The sequence below is a fragment of the Melozone crissalis genome, unplaced genomic scaffold (genome assembly GCF_028551555.1).
Source record: "Melozone crissalis strain CALT ecotype California unplaced genomic scaffold, PUWL_Pcris_2 ptg000007l_1, whole genome shotgun sequence".
Classification (NCBI taxonomy): Eukaryota; Metazoa; Chordata; class Aves; order Passeriformes; family Passerellidae; genus Melozone; species Melozone crissalis.
Window position 1 is genome coordinate 7,055,974 of NW_026535785.1, and position 13,745 is coordinate 7,069,718.

Genomic DNA, 13,745 nt, shown 5'->3' on the forward strand with positions numbered 1-13,745 from the left:
CGGCGGCCGGGCCCTTCGTGAGGGGAGGCGGCGGCGGCGGCGGCAACAACCCGGAACTGCCGGCGGTGCGGGGCCGCCGCGGGAGCCATGCAGCCGCCCAAGGACGTGGTGAAGATCGCCATCCAGATGATGGGAGCCGTCCCGCAACTCATCGAGCTCCAGCAGGTACTGCCCGTGACCCCGCACCCCTCCCCGCGCCCCCCGCCCCGCCTCACGGCCGGCCTCCCTCCCTCTCGCAGACCAAGCCGCTCGCCTCAGTGCTCAAGGACGTCTGTGATGCGTGAGTACCGCACTCGCTGCCCGCGAGTGGTGACAGCTGCCCGTGACCGGGCTGCCGTGAGCCGGTGGCTGCCGGCACCAGCCGAGCGGGGCTGTGACCGGCCGCCCCTGGCCGCAGGTGGAGCCTGCCCAACGCCGAGCGCTACGCCCTGCAGTACGCGGACGGGCGGCAGACCTACATCACCGAGTCGGTGAGACACCCCCCGGCCCCCGGCCCCGCCGCCGCAGCGCCCAGCGGCTCACCGGCTCCTTCTCTCCTTACAGAACCGCAGGGACATTAAGAACGGGAGCATTTTACGGCTGACCACCTCCCCGGTACATCCCTCTGCCCCCCTGTCTCTGCTGTGTGCTCTGCTGCTCCGTTCCCCTGCAGTGGGGTGCTCTGAGCCCTCTGCCTCTGATTGCCTCTGTGACTTGAGCTCATGATGGCTCTTCTCTGTGCCTCAGACCCAGCAGAAATAGACAAGAGACATGTCTCAGCCTTCATTTTTCCTTGGCAGATCTTGGGGGAGTTTGAAAAGAAATTAAATCATCTTGAAATACTTTGGACGTGGGGGCCAACTCATCAAGTGTTCTTGGTGTCACGCCAGTTTGACCTCCATCCTCAGCTCCACCTGGTCTCTGCTCTGGTGGCTCTGTTTCTCTGTCCAGCTCCTTGCTGGGGCTGCTCTAGCCTGAGGCTCCTTCCAAAACTTGCACTTCAGCTCTTACAGCCACCTTCAAGCTTCTCGCTGTCTTTCTATGAGCCCCTTGGGGTTGATACTTTCTTTCCTGGTAGGACCAAGAAGCAGAGCAGTTGTATATCGGGATCCAGAGCAAGAATGTGGATGTGAAGACTGACTCACTGAAGAAGCTTGCAAGCCTCTCCCAGGACGTTACCTTTGCTCAAGAGTTCATCAGCAGGAATGGCTTGAAGCAAATCTACTCTATTGTAGAAGAAGGGAACGAGTTAGTATCAGGACAGGACTTTACTTGCAGTCCCTGATTTTTCTTCTCCCTTGCTAATGCTGCATGAGCTCCAAGCTGGGTGTTGGAGTGGACTCTGTGTGCCTGACTTGTTGATGCCTGTTCTGTGGCTGTGTCCCTGCATGCTGGCAGCCAGGGGAAGGTCCCCACAGATATGCAGTCCTGACTCCTTGTGAATGTGCCCAGACTTGAACCTTCTATCCCTTCCCTGGCTGGGTTATCTGTAGCCTCATGGGGTTTGCTACCAGGAAACTCCTGTGATCATCTTGCCCTCCAGTGCTGCTCCTCATTCCTGCCACCCTGAATGATCCCTCTGCCCTGAGGTTATAGCTTCAAGAGTTCTGCAAGGAGCTTGAGAAAACCCTGGTTGCCAAATACCACTGCCTGTGTGACTCTTCCAAGATGTGGTGGTGCAGCTGCTCTGAGCTCCTGTCACACAGAGAATGTGGAACCAGGCAATGCAGCACGTTTCTTGGAAGTAGAGGGAGGGATATGGGGTGGTTCAGCTTTCCTGAGGCCTTGTCTGCAGTGATCTTTGTACCATGAGGATGCAGCTTCCAACTACTGAACTTCCCCTGCCTTGACTTCCTGGGCAAGTCAGCTTCCTGGGATGACTAAGTGAAGTCTGTTTTCTTACCCAACAGTCTCTTTCCTTTCTCCTGCTCACTGCTCTCTTCCCCAGCTGTTTCTAACACACCCACCAATGTTCAACTGCAGAGACACCACCATAGGATGGATCAGGGTATCTGGTGCCATCCTCACTGTATTTGTTCATTTTCTCCCAGTACAGGGGAGATGCTGGCTCATACCCTCAAAGCCTTCACAGAGCTGATGGAGCATGATTTTGTTTCCTGGGAAAACCTTAGTACAGTCTTCATCAAGAAGGTAAGAGTTTTCTACAATGTCCACAGTTTGTGCCTCTGGCATCCCTTGTTATCCTTGTGCTCCAGGCTCAGCCTGCCATTGACAGATGGTTTTGTGTCTCCTAGATAGTGAGTTATGTCAACATGAATGCAGTGGATGCATCTATCCAGCAGCTCTCCTTGTCCATCTTGGAGAATATGGTGCCTACCAGTCGCCTCCTCTTTGAGGTGGTCAAAAAAGAAGTGACACTGGACCGCCTTCTCACCCACCTGCAGGTGTAAGTGGAGGGGCCAGAGCACCATTCACCCCCCTCCTCAGAGCTGGTGGCTCTCACATCCTCCTGCTCTTCCTCCCACAGGACAAATGCCCAGCTGCAGCTGAAGGCCATGGCTCTGCTCATTGCGCTGCTGCTGAGCGCCACCGACGCCGAGCGCCGGGTGAGGGCCCCCATGGCAGGGTGGTGGCAGTGCAGAGTCAGGCACCACAGTGCCCCTGTCAGCGGCGTGCTCTGCTGAGAGCCCTCAGCTGTCTCAAGTGGCAGAAGTATCACAGTTGGTGGTGGCTCAGTGATTGTAATGACCCAGCCCCTGGCACATCTGAGCTCTCAGGGTGGGCTCCTTCTGTGATGGGACCTTGGGCAGCTGGGTCCTCTGCTGTGGGGTTTGTGCTCTTTGGGATGGCACAAGAAGTGCCCAGAGATGTTTAAGTCTATGTCTTCACTCTGCCTCCTCTTTTTTGGGGGAAATGGTGGTGTGCTGAGCTGGGGAATGTCTCACAGCCTTTTTTTTTCCTAGGACATGATGGAATACCTGAGGGAGAAGAACATCAGGCAGTTTATCCACAAGGTGAGGAGCTGGGGTTGTGCAATGGTCTGCTCTGTGCTTCATTCTCTGTCCTTTCTCCCCAGGCCCTGTCCCCTGAGCCCCAACCTTTGGTGATCATGCTTGGCTGGGTTGCCTGTGTGCCCCATACCCCTTCCTTGAGAATGCCTATGGGTGCTGCTCTGCTGGCACCCACGTGCCCAGGGTTGCACCCCCATCTGCCTGCAGTTCAGTGCACACAGATCTTGCCCAACCCCAAGGGGAGTTTCCCACTTCCCAGCACCCCTTTGAGCAGCAGGACCTGCTGGGATTTGGCTGTTGGGTCCTGTGCTTGGATTGGAAGCAGCAGCATGGGGAAACCTTCTGTCTCATGATCTCCTGTAGAACATTATCCACAGCTCTGAGCCGCTGGGGGATGAGATGGCCCATTATCTTTACGTGCTGCAGTCTGTCAGCCTCAACTTGTGCGAGCATCGCATGAAAATGTCCATGGACCCCTACTCACAGGTCTGGGAGTATTCCCCTTGCAAGTCTGGTCCCTTCCACCTGTGGAAGTAGCTCACATTCGGGTGAACCCAACACATTTGGGTTTGCCCTGGGAGAACCTGCTGCTGTGGGCTCACTGGCATCCTCTCCTCTCCTCTGTCCCTCCAGGAGCAGCGGGATCTCCTGCAGTCCCTGCGCCAGGCTGCTTTTGAGTCGGAGAGCGAGGCAGCTGCTGGCACCTTCAGCACCGAGCGCCGGCGATCTCTGTGCGCCAAGGAGTTCCGCAAGCTGGGCTTCTTGGTGTGTTCCCCCTGCATCCCCCTGAGCCCCACGCTGGCCCCACCACGTGGCCTTGGTGGCACCTTCTGATGGCTCCCTTAAGCCAGGTGTCCCTGTTGGTGCTGAGGGAACGCCATGCAGTACCTCCCTTCTGCTCCCTCGGCACTCCTGAACAGCGAGTGCTGTGGAGTGCTGGGACTCAAAGGCAAACCCCATGGCTGTGTTGGGAAGACACTGCTGCTTGAAAAACAAAGCAACAGCTGCTAAATTGCATCCTTTGTGTCCTCCTAGAACAACAGCAACCCAGCAGAGGATCTCCGCCGTGCCCCACCAGGACTCCTTGCTCTGGACAACATGGTGTATTTCTCCAGGAACACCCCTAATGCCTACAGCAGGGTAGGTGCTGTGCTCTCCCAGGGAACTCCCTGGTGGAGAAATGCTGGTGGATCTCCACCTTCTTTTCCTTCCTTGTGATCTGTCCATGGCCACACCCAGGCAAGTGTTCTTGCTCTGTTTCAGATGGAGATGAGTCCTTCCTGTGGGTAGGAGAAGCCATTTGAGGCCAGTGCTTCTGAAGGGTCCCCATAATTTTTAAGGGTTTGCTCACAGCTTAGTTTCCAGGCCTTGAGCAAACTGGGGCAGTTTGGGCAAAACCAGCAGGCCACGAGCCATGCTCCAACCTGCAGTGCCAGTGATCAGCTCCCACACTGCCACAAGGGAAGGAGGAGGCTGGGACTGGATTTTGGGAAGAGAGGGTCACTTGTGTTGGAGATGGTTTCACCTACTGGGGGGACAGCTCGACTAGGAATGCAGGAGGTGTGTGGCAAGTCTGACACGCACTGTTGGGGCAGCCCTCCAAATCCATGTAACGTGAGGTTATGTCCCTCTTCTCCAGTTTATCCTCGAGAACAGCAGCCGGGAAGACAAACACGAGTGTCCCTTTGCTCGGAGCAGCATCCAGCTCACCCTGATCCTCTGTGAGATCCTGCACATTGGAGAGCCATGTACGTGTGCCCAAGCTTGTCCTTCTCCCTGCCCTGCTGCTTGGGGAACAAGCTGCCAGGGCAGGGGACTGCATCTATGTGGCCACCAGGCTCTGGCATGGCTGACAGCATGGGAAGGGGATGTAGGGCTGGGAATTACCCAGGTTTCCCTGGACACTGAAATTCCCTGGAAAAACTGGGAAGTCTGGCTTCATCTGTCCTTCTCACCACAGGCTCGGAGACGGCTCAGGCCTTTTACCCTATGTTCTTCGGGCAGGATCATTTCTTTCAAGAGCTGTTCTGCATCTGTATCCAGCTGGTGAACAAGACCTGGAAGGAGATGAGAGCAACCCAGGAGGACTTTGACAAGGTGAGGGGGGATGCTTCTTCCCTGGATGGGAGTACAAATGCAGGGATTTGGGGAGTGTTGCCAAACTGGAGTTGACGTGCCGGGCCTGGCAGGTGATGCAGGTGGTGCGGGAGCAGATCACCAGGACCCTGTCCCTCAAGCCCACGTCCCTGGAGCTGTTCAAGACCAGAGTGAACGCACTGAACTACAGCGAGATCTTGAAGCTGCGGCAGACGGAGCGGCTGCACCAGGAGGAGACGCTGGCTGTGCCTGTGCTGTGAGTGGGCTGTGGGCAGGGAGGGGAGCTGTGATGGGGGCCTGGGGCAGGGACAGTCAGGCTGGGAGGTCAGTGAGTGCCTGTTGAAATGGCTGTGCTCCTCTTGTGCTGGCTGTCACCCCAGGGAGCTGCGGGAGAAGCTGAAGCCGGAGCTGCTGGAGCTGATCCGGCAGCAGCGCCTGCTGCACCTCTGCGAGGGAACGCTCTTCCGCAAGATCAGCAGCCGCCGCAGGCAGGGTGGGTGCACAACCCTGCTCCAGAGTGGGGGCCTGGCAGGGGGACAGAGGCTTATTGCCATGTCCCCTGCCACTGGGGAAGTCCCAGTTAATCTCTGGGAGTAGAATGCCCAACTCTCTGGACAGCTAGTGTGGGCTAAACCAATGGGCTGGGAGGAATGGGGAGCGCTGATAAGGAGGCAGCTCCGTGCCCCTTGGGAATGGCATCTCTGCAAGGGGAGGCTGAGAATTTCTCATGGCTCTTCTGCTGCAGACAAGCTGTGGTACTGCCGCCTGTCTCCCAACCACAAGGTGCTGCACTATGGGGACGTGGAGGAGGGGGTGCAGTCTCCCCCCATCGAGAGCCTGACAGAGAAAAGTAGGTGATGGAGAGAAAAAGAGGGTGGGAAGGAGGGAGGGAAGCCCTCTGATAACCTCCAGGTTAAGACTGCCTTAAGGTGGGAATTGCCCTTCTGCTTGGCTGCTGCATGGCTGTCCCAGTCTGCTGGTACTGTGGGACTGGGAGCTGTGGGAGTTCAGGCTGGGGCCGACTGGCATCCCAAAAGGTGCTGCAGAGTGGCTTGAGCCCCCCACCCCAAGCTGTGGATGGTTGAGTCCCCATATTTGGGTTGTACTGGGCTCTGCACATGGGGGACCTGTAGGAGGGGGAGAGGGATGGGAAGAGGGAGAAGGAACTCACAGCTCCTCCACCTGCCACAGTTCCTGTGGCAGACATGAAGATGCTGCTGGTGGGGAAGGAGTGTCCACACACAAAGGAGAAGAGCTCTGGGAAGCAGAACAAGGTCAGCACCTCACACCCTATCCTGTCCAGCAGGGAATAGGTTTTGGGAGTGGGTAGATGCTGGCACATTGTGTGGTTTCATGGACAGAGACCATGTCCATGTCTTGGGAGACCATGTCTTGGGTCTCCTGGAGTGCAGAGGAGGAGGCTGGGTGCAGCTCCTGCTCTGAACCCCACCTGGGCTGGGTGGAGTCCAGCTGAGAAGCCAGCTAGCCCCTGTGCTGTCCCTGCAGGATGTCCTGGAGCTGGCCTTCTCTATTGTGCACGATGTGGAGGAATATTGCCTCAACTTCGTTGCCCCCACCCGGTACGAGGTGAGCTCCAGGGGCCCGCTGGGGTGGCACACTGTGCCCAAGATGTGGTGCCAGGACACAGCAGTCAGGGAGTGAGCTCTGTGTGTCCCTGGGGGGTGGAAGCCACAGCAGGGGAGAGATGGGCTCTCTGGCTGCCCAGGGCTGGTACCAGAGATGCCCATGCTCTGCTTCCCCAGTTCTGCCTCTGGACGGATGGGCTGAATGTGCTTCTGGGCAAGGAGATGACAAGTGAGAGAACACAGACAGACCTTGATGTCCTGCTGTCCATGGAGCTCAAGCTGCGGCTCCTGGACCTGGAGAACATCAGCATTCCTGACAACCCCCCTCCCATCCCAAAGCCTCCCAGCAACTTAAACTTCTGCTATGACTTTAGCCATGCAGAGCAGTGAGTTCCTCCCTGTGCCCTGTCCCCACCCTCTATGCCCCTCAAAATCAAGTCCCTCCCTCCAGGCTCTGTCCCTCATCTCTGGCCCAAAGGGACAGGCCAGGTGCTGGCTGGGGGTTTGGGTGTCCCACCCTTCCCTGCCTGTGTCCTGTCTCCTGCAAGAACCTGGGAATGAGCCACCAAGCACTAGCCTCCTGTTCCAGGGGGGTGACCCGGCTGCTCTGCCCCCTTGCCAGGGGGAGGTGAGATGAAATACAGACAGTCAAACCCCTCTGTGGTGGCACTGATTCCCCCACACTGCAGCCAGGCTTTGGGCAGAGAGGGCAAGGATATGGACTGGAATAAAGGTACAGGCAGCCCTGGGATAGCTGGAGGGGGAGTAACACTACAAAGGTACCAATCTGCACTGCCTCACTTTCGCCATCAGTGTAGGGGATCCTTTCTGGATGACAAAGTGTCAGAAAAAGGAAGGAATACACCTTTCCATTAAGTTTGTCAAGCAGATGGCATCTCCAGGTCCCTCCTGCACTGAAAGGTGTATTTGCTGAGCCCTCTGCACTTTCCTGGAATGGGGGTGATTAGGGTACAAGCCCGTTTTTCCCAGCACCATTCAGTTGAGCCTGGTGTGAGGAGCAGACCCTGGTGTGCCCATCGTGCCAATTCCAGTGCCTTCCCCACCTGGGGCAGATACTTGCACACTTCAGCCATGCTGCTGCACTACTGCACCTCAAGCTACCTCCTCCCCGGCCCTACAGCCCCAGTGCCCTGCACCTCCTTGTGCCTGCATCTCCTCCCAAGGGTGTTGTGCTAACACAGCCACAGGTCCGTGGGGATCCAGCCGTGCCTCTGTCTCCTGTGTATTGGGACAATAAAAACTTGTGGAGAACTCGGAGCCGTGTCCTTTCCAGAGGTTTGGGGAAGGGCTCAGACTGACTGAGGGTCAAAAGGGGTCAGAGTGGGTAAGGCTGGGATGGCAGCACTGTGGGAGCTGTGCGTGAAGGAGCTGGGAGGATGGCTGGCAAGATCTTGTTCCTGGTGTTGAGGTGCAGGCTCAGAGTCAAGCTACCTACAGCTAAGGTTATTTCCAGCCCAGGATGGCTAGGAGCACTGTGGATGGTCCCAGTGCCATGCTGGGCAACCTTTCTGTTCCTTTGCGTTGTTACTCGCACAGTGAAGTTCTTCCCAGTTCGCTTGTCCAGAAAGGGTGCGGAGTCTCCCTCACTGGAGATATTAAAAAAACACTTATGGGAAGACCCTACTTGAGCAGGGAGGTTGGACCAACTGATCCTTTCCAGCCTCGCTATTCCGCGATTCCGTGGGAGGACCGCGGGGCAGGGCCATCCCCTCCCGGCCCGAGCCGCGCCCAGCCCGCCCGGCCCCCGGGCTCTGTCCCGCCTGCCCGGGGCTCTGTCCCGCCTGCCCGAGGCTCTGTCCCGCCCGCCCGGGGTTCCGTCCCGCCTGCCCGAGGCTCTGTCCCGCCTGCCCGGAGCTCTGTCCCGCCCGTCCCGGCTCTGTCCCGCCTGCCCGGGGCTCTGTCCCGCCTGCCCGAGGCTCTGTCCCGCCTGCCCGGAGCTCTGTCCCGCCGCTTCCGTCGCGTCACGTCCGCGGGAAGCGGAGCGCGGAGCCGGCGCGGCCATGGCGGTGAGTGCGGGGCCGGGGTTGCGGGGCCCGGGGCTCCGGGGAGACGCTGACCGCCTCTCTTGGCTCCGCAGCCCAAGGGGAAGGCGGGCACCAAGGGCAAGAAGCAGATCTTCGAGGAGAACCGGGAGACGCTGCGCTTCTACCTCCGCATCATCCTGGGAGCCTCCGTGAGTGCGGCCGGGCGGGCCGGCGGGGCCGGGGCCGGGTTGGGAGCGGGCAGACGAGGAAAGCTGTGCCGTGCTCTGCCGTGCTCTCTCCGCAGGCCGTGTACGCCCTAGTGAACCTGGTCATCTTCTACTCGGCCGCCTCCGCCTGGACGTGGGTGAGCGCCGGCACCGTGGGCACCGTGTTGTGCCCCGGCGGGGGCACCCGGGCCGGGGCTCGTTCGTGGCCCCCGGCCCTGGGGTCGCAGCTGACAGCGCTTCCCTGTTGCAGGTCGCGTTCGTCTTCAGCTTGGTGGTCTACGGCACCAGCTACCGGTCCATGAACTCCATGGCAAAGCCGTCTTTCACAGACGATGGCAGCCTTGCCGACGGGGGAATTGACCTGAATATGGAGCAGGGGATGGCAGAGTGAGTGTCCACACCCGCACGAGTCCAGGTGAGCAGGACCTGCTGCCTGAGCGTGCACACAGAGCCAGGAGAGGCTCCCGAGGACAAGGCTGGGCCTCAGCTCCCTCCTCAGCTTGCCCACTGGCATGGGCATGAGGGGAGCTGGAAGTTTGGAGCCTTTTTTTCTCAGAGTGTACCTTAACTGTCCTTATTACCTGAACACTTGGCTTGGTGTGCTCCAGTCAGGAGCCACGACGTGGGTGTGTCAGCCTGGCACGGTCACTGTCCACAGGGCTGAGCTGTAGAGGTAAGAGATCACAAAGAGTTCAGCAGGAGTAGTTTACAATCCTCTTCCAGTTAACAAACACTGCTGCAGCACACAGTGATAGGTGTTTTCGTTTTAAACCAGCACAGCAGGTAATGCTTGACAGAGCAGAAGGGTTTTGCTGCCAGTTACGCCATCCTGGCTGCAAACTGGCCATGTCTTGAAATGCTCTGCACACTAAAACTCCCTGTCTCTGTTTCAGCCAGCTCCTGTCACCTGCTCAGCCATTTCTGTCCCCCATGCTTGTGCATTCTTCATGTCCCTCTGCAGACAGCACTGAGTCTCTGCCTGTCCAGTCTCCTTGGTGCCACTGTAACTGTCTTTTCCTCTTTTCCTTGGTGAAGGAATGGCACAGTATTACAGGAAACACAGCAGTAATTCCTGCAAAGCTGCTAAATAAAATAGACATTGCTAGTACAGCAGAAATACCTTCTAGATTTACGTATTTTCCAACAGTGAGCCTCAAACTAGTTACAGAAAACTGCCAGGTGGTTGTGGACACATTGGGCTTTGCTCTTTGTCTTCCCTGCCCTCAGCCTCTGCCCAGGTCCAGCTCTGCTGGGGATCTTCAGCGTGTGCTCAGAGAGGTGCTGGGGTCCTGGCTCCTTCCTTATGTGTCTTTGGGCTGCCGCTCCAGGTTTACCTCTGTCCTTCCCTTGCTGCCAGGCTTTTGAAGAAGCACAGTGGGGCCTTGTTTGCAGCTGAGCCCTCTGTGTTGCATCAGGTGTTCTCAGGCTGTCAGAGTCATATATTGATGTATACAGTTTCATTAAAGTAAGTTTTGATTTTTGCCTGGGGATGTTATCAGCAGCAGGCAGTGGGGTGCAGAACCTGCTGTCTCTGCACAGGATGAGCTCTCACCTTGTGTCTGGGTTAGTGGAATGGTGCCTTTAGTGCCTGCAGCAGGGGTGACTCAGATGTCTGGTGTAAGAAACTCAGGGGGGGACAAGGTGGCCAGGAGGAGAGGGGGTGTGACCCATGAGTTGGTCACTTGCTGCTCAGCCAAGTGTTTTGTTCCCATTTTACACTGGTTTGGCTCTCTGGAGTGGAATTGCAAAATATTTTGAATACCTTTCTAGTGAAACAATGTTTGACAGTTAAAGAACGAAAATACAGAATTTTGATGTTTGGGGTGTGCTCCTGGTTGTGGGTGGTGCCTCTTGGAGTTGTGCACTGGGGCACTGAGGCAGAGTGCCTGAGAACTGCCCTGTGTGTGTGATGGTGCTGTCAGGGATGTCACTGACAGGAGGCAGCACAGGGATCACAGCACCTGCTGTGGAAAGGTGACAGGCACAGCCCTGCTGCAGTCCTGGCTGCAGATGTGCTTCCCTTCTGCTGAGACACAGAGGTTTTTCTGCCTGAGCATTTGGGGTGGGGTTTATCACACATTAAAATGAATTAATGCTTATCTGAGTCATGGGATATGCAAAACACAGGGGAGGCAGAGCTCTAAAAACAAAATCTTCAGAGCTGAAGTTCCAATCCTTACCCTGTACCTCTAAATTACCTCTCTGGGGATCAGGGAACCACCCTAGGCTAGCAGGTATTTCAGAAAGCAGTGGATATTTCCAGCCTCATAGCTAAGCCTGCTGCAGCTGATTAATGCTGCTCCTTTGGAGCTGCTTCTGGAACACTGTGGATTTCATGGCATTTCTCTTGTGCTGTCTGTTGCTGAAATGGATGCTTTGTGTTGCTCTGGGGTTGGGAAAAGCCAATATTCATGATCTCTGGGACACTTTGCCTTGGTGAGAGCTCTGCCTTCACCCTTCTGTGGCCTCTGGTAATGCCAGAGGTCACTGAACCCTCAGTGTCTCGTGCTAGAGCTGTTGGTGGTGGATTCTGCAGTGTCTTGAGTCGATGTTGTTTATGCCATAGCCTTTGTTTTCTTGTCTCCATTCTTGAATGTGACTCAAGGGTTTTTTACTCCAGAAGATGATTTAACCAGAGTGAGAGTTGGCCTCTTTTCTAAACCTTCATGGCACTCCCCGAGGCTTGTGTTGAAAAACTAATACCTGTTTACCTCTCCTGGGTGTGAGATGCTCCGAGGGTGGTGGTTGAAGTGTGGGCAGCTGATTCCTCTCCTTGGCTGCTCTCAGCTCTGCCTCAGGCTGGCATGGAAGGGCTGGAGTCAGATAAGCAGGATGGGAGGAGGAGCCGTCTGTTGCTGTAGCTCAGCTTGTGGTGTGCTTGTCCTTTAGTGACCCCAAGTGCCTGTCAGCCTGTGAAATGGCATGGGGAAGATTCATGGCTCCCTTCAGCACAGCCAGTCGTGAGGAGTTACACTTTATGTCATTACAGGTGTCAAATCAGCAGTGCTGGCTGCTGCTGTGGGGGTGGGGGGTGGTTTTGTTGCTGATTTCCAACCCCCAGCAATTCCTCAGCTTTCTCAATGTTGTTTTTTCAGAGGGAGATGATCTCTTTGATTCATCAGAGTATTTTGCTGTTGTTGTTTGTTTGCTGCTTTGATTCTTCTAGATAACCATGTGTGGCAAAGCAGGGCCAGCCTGGCTTGGGCAGGGTCGCTCCCCTGGGGCAGAGCAGACTGTGCTGGCAGAGCTGCTGTGTTTGCCAGGGCTTGGAATGAGAGATTAATGCTTTGCTTTTGTTCCCTCAGGCACCTCAAGGATGTGATCCTGCTGACAGCTATAGTCCAAGTGCTGAGCTGCTTCTCACTCTACGTCTGGTACTTCTGGCTCTTGGTAAGCCCCAGCCCTGCTGTTTTCCATCTTGCTCTGCAGTGTTGCTTTCTTTCCCTGTCTTCAGGATGGAGGACATTATTTATCCATTTCATTTCAGTGTCATGTTTCAGGCCTGAAGTATTTCCTGATATGTTTTTTAATCTCCTTGTCACATCTTGCTTAAAATTTTGGCTGAACAAGGCAAAGAAGTCCTGATCCCTCTGGGTCAACTACACAAAAACTAGGCTGGCCTTTGTCTTCTCTCTGGTCCCATAAATGGGCAACAAGCAACATGAGGCAGATCAAAGCTGTCTTGGTGCACAGAGTCTTTCTGTGTCTGTAACAAACAGTGTTTCATCATGTTTGGCTCTTTGAGCCATTCAGCGTGCACCAAGGCTGGGATCTGCTGCACACTGTGCCTTTGGGTAGATAAAATGCTACAGGCTTTCATTCCCCTTAACACACCAAACCTTTTCTGCTTCTGAAACGTTTGTCATGTGTCTCCAGCTAAAACTGTGTGTGTAGGAGAAAAAAAAATCTCCATTTAGTTTAAAAATTCCACATTTGCTTTGAGGATATCCCACAGAGGTACAGAAGGCAATTGTGGGAGCATGGAAAGCTATCCCAGTTCAGTCCTTGATCTCATTTCAGTCCTCACCCACAAATTCCTCCCTAGCTGGCCTGGCAGAGGGCAGCCTCGACTCGGCTGTCCCCTGGAGACCATCTGGGTCGCTTTCTTCATAAATTCAAAGAAATGTGGGTGTGTTGTCCGAAGGAAGGAGAGGCGGAATGTCTGGACAGCTGGATCCCTCTGGGTAATTCAGACCTGATGCTGGGATTTCCGTGCACGAAGCCTGAGCTCTGTATACATTCCTCAACCATGGAATGAAACCAGGCCGTTTATTTTGGGCACCCGCCACTGCCTTTGATTTCCGTGCACCCTGAGATGCTCTGATCCAGCTGCTTCGTGTCCCTCAGAAGGACCAGTCCCGAGGAGGGACAGGCCTTTGTGCCTGAGTTTGTGCCACGTGTTTTGCAGGCTCCGGGGCGCGCTCTGTACCTCCTGTGGGTGAACATCCTGGGGCCCTGGTTCACCGCCGAGGCCGCGCCCGCAGCTCAGGAGCCCAACGAGAAGAAGCAGCGGCGGCAGGAGCGCCGGCAGATGAAGCGCTTCTAGCCCTGCCTGGGCACAGATCAACGCCCTCTCCCATCTCCATGCTGTTATTTCATCAGGGATGCAACCAAAACCAATCCAGAACCACCGCAGTAGCTCTGTTGCCCTTTGTCACTGCTGCCATTCCAACAGAAAGGCCGCAAGAGACTTCCCCTGGTTGGGTCTTGGCGTGGGCTGAGGCCTCGCTCCTCGGGCTGACAAGGGGGTGATGCTGGGATGTGTGTAAATATCTTTTTAAAGCAGCGCTGTATCGCATTCAGCGTTGGGGAGTGCAATGCTGGAGGAAATAGCACATTAAAGAGCAGAGTCTTAACTGACCGTGCCGGCAGTGGGTTTGTGAAAAGTGCCAGCATGTT

The 13,745-nt window shown here is 55.9% G+C and overlaps 2 protein-coding genes across 2 annotated transcripts; both read left to right on the forward strand.

Moving 5' to 3' along the window:
- Positions 1-87: 87 nt before the first annotated feature.
- Positions 88-7,809, forward strand: ELMO3 (engulfment and cell motility 3). The gene is made up of 20 exons (XM_054269325.1): positions 88-165; positions 240-280; positions 398-470; positions 544-594; positions 1,058-1,227; positions 2,031-2,130; positions 2,235-2,386; positions 2,468-2,546; positions 2,904-2,954; positions 3,315-3,437; positions 3,585-3,716; positions 3,987-4,091; positions 4,591-4,699; positions 4,912-5,048; positions 5,141-5,304; positions 5,429-5,541; positions 5,794-5,898; positions 6,240-6,322; positions 6,555-6,635; positions 6,812-7,809. Exons 1-20 carry the CDS (start codon positions 88-90, stop codon positions 7,022-7,024), a joined length of 2,160 nt encoding a protein of 719 aa, XP_054125300.1. The 3' UTR covers positions 7,025-7,809.
- Positions 7,810-8,621: 812 nt separating this feature from the next.
- TMEM208 (transmembrane protein 208) lies at positions 8,622-13,702 on the forward strand. The gene is made up of 6 exons (XM_054296349.1): positions 8,622-8,661; positions 8,733-8,828; positions 8,924-8,983; positions 9,097-9,233; positions 12,152-12,236; positions 13,255-13,702. Exons 1-6 carry the CDS (start codon positions 8,656-8,658, stop codon positions 13,390-13,392), a joined length of 522 nt encoding a protein of 173 aa, XP_054152324.1. The 5' UTR covers positions 8,622-8,655; the 3' UTR covers positions 13,393-13,702.
- Positions 13,703-13,745: the final 43 nt, after the last annotated feature.